The 8,853-nt window shown below is 44.3% G+C and overlaps 1 protein-coding gene across 1 annotated transcript; it reads right to left on the reverse strand.

Moving 5' to 3' along the window:
* Nucleotides 1-5,237: 5,237 nt before the first annotated feature.
* Nucleotides 5,238-8,387, reverse strand: LOC123506485. Its single transcript, XM_045258617.1, has 4 exons — nt 8,227-8,387; nt 7,315-7,612; nt 6,871-7,011; nt 5,238-5,303 (listed from the first exon to the last, which is right to left on the reverse strand). Exons 1-4 carry the CDS (start codon nt 8,385-8,387, stop codon nt 5,238-5,240), a joined length of 666 nt encoding a protein of 221 aa, XP_045114552.1.
* Nucleotides 8,388-8,853: the final 466 nt, after the last annotated feature.

Genomic DNA, 8,853 nt, shown 5'->3' on the forward strand with positions numbered 1-8,853 from the left:
TCATAGATAAATAGATAGATAGATAGATAGATAGATAGATAAATAAATAAATGGATAGATAGATAAATAGATAGATAGATAGATAGATAGATAGATAGATAAATAAATAAATAAATAAATAAACAAATAAATAAATAAATAAATAGATAGATAGATAGTTGTTTATACATACTCACATTTTCACCCAAACACACATCAAGCAATAGCACAACCTTATCATTTTGTCCCTTCAAAATGACACGATTCTAACGCAATGCCATCACGACGCAATGAATATAAAACAAGCCACAATATTTCCCTTCAACCCAATGCAAAAGAGCAGAGCCAGGAGAGCAGTGAGGCGCGGGGAGGGCGAGGGTGTTACGAAGGAAAGGAGCAGCCGTGGGGAGCATAGTCTGCCCTAAGCCTGGATCACTCCGTAACTTGCCTCACATTCGGGGTTCACTGCTGCGTCTCCACGACCTGCGACGCTTGTTTCTTCTCGTGTACTTTGCTGAGATCATCTCCTTCCTTTTCTCTCATTTCCCTCCACTCGTTTTTTCTTTATTTTCTCGTTTTCTGTCCCTCTATTTCTTTTTCTCCCTCTCCTTTATTCATTCCCTCTCTTCTTTTATCTCTTCCACCTCTTTTTCACTCTTCTTTTCATTTCCATTCATCTATAACTCGTCTTTCTTTCTTTTTTTCCTTTATCCCACCATCCCTCTTTCCCTCCCTTACCATTTTCCTCCTCATTTCCCTCCACCACTCCTCCTATTCCCTTCCAGTGCCCTCCTAATCCATCCATTTCTATTTTATTCCACATCCCCTTCTTCTTTTCCCTCTTATCCATCCGTTCTGAGCATCAAACAACATCAAGACGCACAAAAGCTTCTGCCTTGGTCCTCAAACCTACTGACAAAAGAAAGAGGCGCCTGACAAGCTGACCTCTTCACCTCCCACACGCGCCCTTTTCTATTTTTCTATACAGGTGAGGATTTATTTAGCACAAGGCAAAGGGAAAATGTAGCTGAAGAGAGAGCGTAAGAGAGGAAATAGCTAGCTTAGGCAGGGAAAGACGCAGGAAGGGAGGGTGCCTGGGCTTACAGAGGATGATGTGCATGGGGAGAGAAAAGGGAAATTGAGCTTTGTACCGCTAGGGTGAAATACCTCAGCGGAGGGAGATTTAGCTGGCAGAGGGGAAATATTGAGCAAGTCTCGGTCAGGCCTAAGCACTCACTGTCTCGCGTGACAGCTGCCTGGATTCCTCTCAGCGGTGACATGTGCATCTGGGAACATCGTGAGTACCCGTGAACAATTGTGAATCTTTTAGCACCTTTGAACACATATTAACACCTGTAAACACGTCTTTTAACTATGACTACCTGTAAGCTTGTGAACACCTTGAACATTTTTATACACCTAATATGCTGGCTGAACCCGACCAGACCTCTAAATTTCGAGGATTCCATCAAAGCCTTGTGCTGTGTTCCAATCCCAGTGGTGTGAGTTACATGGTCGCTCTGGTCTGTGTATGGGGAAGCCTGACAGACAAGCTTTCCTTCACCCAGCCACGGAGATCGATCGTTCTTCTTTAACCAAGGGACCATTTCCACAGTCATTGTTCTCGTTTGCTAGGTATCCAGTATAGCGTTTTCAGTAGTTATTGTTAACATTGTTACTATCATTGTGGTTTTTATTAGTCTTGGTCATTATCGTTGCTGGTTTCATTGATGTCATTATCGTATACATATTCAAAAAATCCACAAGACTTTTCCTTACTTTTCTTTCCTTCCATCTCTGTATTTTCCTTTTTCCTTCCTTGATCTGAATTTCGGTGCAGTCTACTCTCTCTCTCTCTCTCTCTCTCTCTCTCTCTCTCTCTCTCTCTCTCTCTCTCTCTCTCTCTCTCTCTCTCTCTCTCTCTCTCTCTCTCTCTCTCTCTCTCTCTCTGTACTACTATCTTTCCTTCTATCCCTCCCTTTCCTAATCCTGTCTCGGACCAGCTATCTTAGACAATCCCATCCCACTCCGCCTCTTCCCGCCCTCTACCTGCCCCGTTCTTGGCCTGCCGTCCCCTCAGAGGCCTGGAATACCTGTCACCTGTTGCACTGATTGATCACAGGCGTTTATCAGTCAGACACGTTTCACACACACAGCCGCGGGTGGGCGAGGACAAATAATTCTTAATTCCCGCTGGTCAATCTGATGGATGGCTATTACGGATGGTCCAATTCAATTACCCATGACCTCCAAACAGGTACATACGCGTCACCTGCCGGCCGGGGGGACTGGGGCGGTGTGGGCGTGAGTGTGGTATGTGACGGAGGGTATTAGGTGTGGCATGAGTGAGTGAGGTGTTAATGGTGAAGTTATTATTGATTGGTGTTATTGTTTGAGTGCTCATTCTCTCTCTCTCTCTCTCTCTCTCTCTCTCTCTCTCTCTCTCTCTCTCTCTCTCTCTCTCTCTCTCTCTCTCTCGTGCTGTGACGGTCGTGATTTTACTTTCAGATGCTGTAAGTTGATCCCACCCCGCTACTATGGCACCTCTCCCTTTAGTGCCTCCTCCTCCTCCTCCTCCTCCTCCTCCTCCTCCTCCTCCTCCTCCTCCTCCTCCTCCTCTCCCTCTTTTAGAAGCTGTCTTGGCTGCAATTTTCTTTTGTACTGCGTGGTAAAGTAACGCACTGAGAGAGAGAGAGAGAGAGAGAGAGAGAGAGAGATGCAGTGACTCTAGCGGCGGTCTTTCTCGTACACTTCCACTCCCATTGTCGTTACAGGAGAGTGTTAACTAGCCACCGTCACCGTCACCACCATTACCACCACTACCACATCCACATTCCCTCCACTACTTCAGGAAAACGACTCATTCATCAAGCACTGCATGAAATTAGCTCCAGCCTCCCCGAGCGACAATCCCACGGCCTCCCGCAGCGCCGCCCGAGACGAGACGCCGCCAGAACACAGTCTTATCGCGGCACCTAATTAATGGCCACCAGCCTCATGCATAACAGTCGTTCATTAGCACGAAACATTGATGGTCACGTCTTGACTTTATCACCGGCAACTTACTCACGGATGTTTAATAAAGTCCTCAGCCCGGAACGCCTTCTTATCTAATTAGGTGAACGACGCAAGGTATAATATTCACCTGCCTTCAGTTAACATTATTACTCGTGAATATTAATGCAGAGAGGCAGGCAGGCGTAAATATAATACACTGCAGGTAAATTTCGTATGACATTTCTTCGCTTATGTGCCGAAGCGTCAGTTAGTTAATCATTTTAAGCTTATTAGGTGAACGTGATCCATTACGGAGCCTTTCTAAGTATACTACTATTACTACAAACACTAATGAGAATAATAACAAGCTCGCGGACTCTCCACACGCTGTATTAGTAAGTCCTCGTCGCCATCCCATTGTGCCAGCGTGAGGAGACATGAAAGTTAGTCGCAAATAAGGAAAACCTGTACTGAGTTCCTCCACCAATGCTTTGTCTCACTGTTTCTGATGCCAACTCGTACTACTTTCCTCCTCTTCTGTATTCTTTTCTTACTTCAGGGTAACACTTCTGCTTGATGGTATTCATAATGCCTCAAACACTCCTCGCATATTAGGTTCTCAAGATTTATACCATTAAAACCAATCCAGGAATTTAGTAGTCTTAATCTCTTCAGCACCAGGACGCGTTTTCATCTCCATTCTGTTTACTATTTGGTGATTTTTTATAGCTTCAGAAATATATGTTGGGGGTTAGAACAGTGAAGACTCTGGCCATTAACCTTTTGACCTCCATAGATCTTTCCTAATGCAAATCAAATCGTCTAATCATACCCAAAAATCAAAGTAAAAATGCGTCGCAGTACTGAAGGAGTTAGAATCACAATAATTTATATCCTCACGCTTTCATGTCACATTATAAACTCTTCTAATCACAATCTGAAAGAAAAATCACCTTTAAGTATTTAAGAATTGTCGAGCACAATTCTATACAACGAAAGGTCTCAAGGAAATTGGTTGTTTAATATGATAACAGCCTTAACATTTGAAGGAGAGAAGTTATCGCCAACCAGCCAAGGAACAAACATTATCTCGAGGCATGATGTAATTTCTCCATTGGTGTATTTATCTATTTCTTACCACCACACCCCTGCCACTCAGCTGCGGAAAACACTCCCCCTCCCCTCTCTCTCTTTCTCTCTCTCTCCTCCAGCGCTACACACAGCCGCACAGTCTGGAGGACAAACAAACTCAAATACCTCCTGCGTAACAATAATAATAACACGTTTACTTCCCTGTTTCCACCTCACCGCACAAGAATACGCCGCTGGAAACAATAACAGGCCACGCATGGCTCGGGGCACCGCGTTGAGGCAACACACACACACACACACACACACACCAGGATCCCATAATGTACAGGCGGGTTTGGATATAAACACCACAAGAAATGTCACATAAGCAAGGCGGAGGGAGAGAGGGAAAAAATAGAGATTGAGAAGGAAAAATAAGATAAAAAAGAATGAGTTTAAAAAAAAAACCTAAGAGGAAAATGAAATTAAGATGAGAGAGAGAGAGAGAGAGAGAGAGAGAGAGAGAGAGAGAGAGAGAGAGAGAGAGATGCCTGGTTCTACCTCCAGACGCATCTGTTTCACCCGATCTGCCAGCGTGCAGGCGCCTTGTACCACACTGCACCGCCTCCCTACCTCCTCCCGCGTGTGCACCATGAGACAGTGACACCCTGGGCCCCTAGATCATCCCCCAGCAGGTACTCACAAGACAGCGCCTGACGTAGAGGTTGAGGGATGAGTGGTGAGTGGTGACGCGTCTGTGTACCAATCTAGGTTATCTTGGAAATGCACTGAAAGATTCGAGTTGTGTTTCTTTCCCATCACTTGGTAATGATGTGTCTCTCTGTCTCTCTCTCTCTCTCTCTCTCTCTTGCTCTGTCTGTCCGGAAGCGTAGCCAGCATCCTCTCGCTTAGCGCTTCGAGACCTGAGTGAAGCTTCAGTGAATCTCTTGTCGGACTTACTGTAGCATGATAGACTGAGTACTGACGCTTTCCTGTGACCAAAGAATCTTATTACCATGTGTTCTGTTGACAAATATAATGTTCCTAACGGCAGTAATTGGTTGGTAACATAGGCATGGTCGTTCGAACAGAGGCGAGGCGCTGAGGTATATGCTTTACTCTGATTGGGTGGCATGAGGTAAGACGAGCGATGGTATTGGAGGCACGTCACGTCTGGGAGCTGTGCGGTGTCACTCATCACTGCCACGACGTAACCTGTATTCTGAAACGCTATGCTCTCTTACTACGATGGTTCTCTAAGGCCACAGATATGATTACTGAGATTCACAAGTGTTTCTCTTGTTCATAATGCAGAAAGTTTTTCTTTTTTGTCATCATAATTATTAAAACAGTGAGAAACGCGCGTATCTCTTCAGTATAGTAGAGATGCTTTTTTTATGCTAGATTGAAAGCTGACCAAGGACAACAGGAAATGAAATAGAAGTGAATTAAGTACAGAATTGTAGCAAAACATGATGCGTAGAATGGCGATGAAGTGTCTTTGGTGGGATGCCAAACACTATAAGAAATAAAGAAATGCTTCCAGTCTAGCCTAAGAAAAGCAAAAAGAAGATACCAGAAACCACGCCCTAGACTCGTAAAATAAAGCACTGTACGCTACGAAAAAGAGGAAAAAGATGATATAACAGGCCACGCATGGCTCGGGGCACCGCGGCAAGGCAACACACACACACACACACACACACACACATACACACACAGACCGGGATCCCATAATGTACAGGCGGGTTTGGATATAAACACCACAAGAAATGTCATATAAGCAAGGCGGAGGGAGAGAAGGAAAAAACAGAGAAGATAAAAATGGGTTGAAATCTCGTGACGTGGCTACTGACTAAAAACTGTCAGGGTAAAAACACAAGTAGTCAAATTATCACGTATATTTCTGGCTACATTTGTACGAGACATGAACCACGTAGAGTTCTAGAGCTCACCGGGTTCTATGGTATTAGAGAGGTACTCAGAACAGACCAGACACAAACTAATACGAGAAATAGGCCGATAAATAGGAATGGAAAAGGAAAAATAAGATAAAAGTGAATGAGTGGAAAGAAATGACGTAAGAAGAGGAATGGAAACAAGAGAGAGAAGAGAGAGAGAGAGAGAGAGAGAGAGAGAGAGAGAGGCAACATTGTAGAAATAAAAGAGTGGAACAAATATCGTGAGTCTTACACTTGTACTAGGTAAAGATTCCTATTGTGGTGATATGCCAGTTTATTTTTCCTTATTTCATCCATACCTTAGTGTTTCGCCTTTTTTTTGACACGTTACTAAAAATTCATGTCATTCCGTGATTTCTTTTCTGGTGACACAAATATTTTCCTTCTTTCATCCGTCGTTCTCGTGTCCAAGCTTGCCATTATATTTGTCTGTCTATTTTGTATGTGTTGATCCCGCCCTCGCTACCCGTCCATCCCCTCCCGTCATGTCTCTCTCTCCTACGTCAGCGTCATCCTTTATGTTACCACACACTCATTTAATTAAAGAACTTACGAACTGCCTTTTAACTGTACCGTTTTGCAACTACATTAACTTACAATGCACTGATTTATTCCCTTCAGTACCATGACGCATTTACCTATTCATTCTGGTTACTATTTGGCGGATTTTATTCAACTTCAGAAACTCATGTAGGGATTAAAATAGTGAGGACTGTGACCATTAATCATCTAACCTCCCTAGACCCTTCCTAATGTCAATAAAATAATCTAATCATACCCAAACCTCAAGGTAGAAATGCGTACCAGTACTGAAGTGGTTAATTACACATCTTTTCTATTTGGTGACGATACAAATGCTGACCAAACTGAACCTGTCAAAGCAATCCACGTCCTTCAGGCCACCGTTGTACATGGCGCACTTCTCGCTCATGGGGTATCCAGTGCTCCACATTGGGTCAGGCACGATCACTCCTGAGGTGTCTGCCCACGAGTTATTTGACGTCTGAGAGAGAGACAGAGACACACACAGAGAGAGAGAGAGAGAGAGAGAGAGAGAGAGAGAGAGAGAGAGAGAGAGAGAGAGAGAGAGAGAGAGAGAGAGAGAGAGAGAGAGAGAGAGAGAGAGAGAGAGAGAGAGTTACATGTTAATTTCATATCTTAAAAAGTAATTCATATTGGAGAAAAATCAGTCATCACTTCTTAAACTTGAGAGAAAGAGCATACACACACACACACACACACACACACACACACACACACACACACACACACACACACACACACACACACACACACACACACACACCTTTTTCAAACCCACGAAGTAAGGACTGCCTAGCTTCTTCTCCAGGGCGAATCTCTCCTCGTGACCCACATAAGCCTGCGTTGCCCAGATGGTCTTACAGGCGATCATTGCTTCCAGCCAGCTCCAGTTGTAACCTTTTGCCCAGAGAGGGATAAAGGTGTAAAGCGGGAGGTAGCTGCTACAGGTCGAGGGGGCGGATTGTATTGTCCCCTCCAGATAAGTATACACGAGGCATTCACCCTTAGCCGAGTCCCAGGACCACGCATGGCACTCCAGGATACTACACAGAGAGGCACACCTGCAGGCAAGAAGTTATAACACGTAGCATCGCCTGTGAGGTTTGACTAAGGTGTCACACTTATACTAACTAGAGATTGTTAATTCTTCTTCGTGCAATAAAATGTATGTAAGTGTAAGACTATATTGAATTCTTGCGGGAATAAGAGGATGAGGGGACATTACACACATATCCTTATTCGTACAAGTGGAAGCGCACATTGTATCTCATTAATGCGAATGTCTGATACTACTTCAGACGTCCATACAACGCAACGCATACAACGCAATACAGTCAAGTTCACTAGTTAATCTTCACACCACTCGTATAGTAAAACAGTAAAGCGCCGCAAGACACAAGGAAGAGCGGGAACACTAGCAAACACTTACCAACCCTGAGATGTCATGATACTACAGTCAAGTTTACTGGTTAACTTTCATCACACCACCAGTATAGTAAAACCGTAAAGCGTCGCATGACACGAGGAAGAACGGGAACACTAGCAAACACTTACCAACCCTGAGATGTTATTATACCTTTCATTCCCTTGGTGATGTGTGACAGTTCCCGAAGTAACAGTGGCCAGAAAGGATCCTGTACTTCGTTAACCGTGACAAAGATTAATGTAAGCTCACCTTATCGTCGACGTCGTGTAGCTACTAAAATTTCCAACAAAAGTTCTTGATCCTGAGAACTGCCGCTTGTAATACACCTCCTGGAATCCCTCGACATGAAGCCATAACAGCAGATGCAGGAAGAGTGGAAGCAGGTGGTGGTGCTGCCGAGTTCTGGACATGTTGACAGCAGTGGAGCCAGACAGACTTTACCGCAGCTGTTGGCCACGTTGGACGGCACTCACAGCTGAATAGTTCTGAGTTAATTGTGATAAGTGGTTCTCGTTTCTAGGCGCTTAAGATGGAGTCAACAGTGCATGATGGTTTGCTAATCTTGACTTCTTCCTGAGTAGAGCATGAAGACGTTAAGTTAATGATTTTTACGTTTTTTCTTTCGTTTTCTTTCCTTTCCGTTGTGATTTACTTCGCATGGTGCCGGCATATCGGTTTACGGCGTTACAGATATTCGGGATTGATTTCAGGCGCCCGGGAGTTTCTCTTTCTTCGTTGGGAAATGGTCGATAATGGCAGAAATTGTGCGTGAAGAGATATATCCAACACACACACACACACACACACACACACACACACACACACACAGAGATACACACACACACACACACACACACACACACACACACACACACA

The sequence above is a fragment of the Portunus trituberculatus genome, chromosome 20 (assembly GCF_017591435.1).
Source record: "Portunus trituberculatus isolate SZX2019 chromosome 20, ASM1759143v1, whole genome shotgun sequence".
NCBI lineage: Eukaryota > Metazoa > Arthropoda > Malacostraca > Decapoda > Portunidae > Portunus > Portunus trituberculatus.

Bases quoted from the DNA above. Each gene is read 5' to 3' on its own strand.
- LOC123506485 (XM_045258617.1), bottom strand. From the start codon at position 8,387: ATGTCCAGAACTCGGCAGCACCACCACCTGCTTCCACTCTTCCTGCAT. The intron at 7,613-8,226 runs GTGAGCTTACAT...TCTTGCCTGCAG, and splicing joins TACACGACGTCGACGATAAG to GTGTGCCTCTCTGTGTAGTA. The intron at 7,012-7,314 runs GTGTGTGTGTGT...TCTCTCTCTCAG, and splicing joins ACTTCGTGGGTTTGAAAAAG to ACGTCAAATAACTCGTGGGC.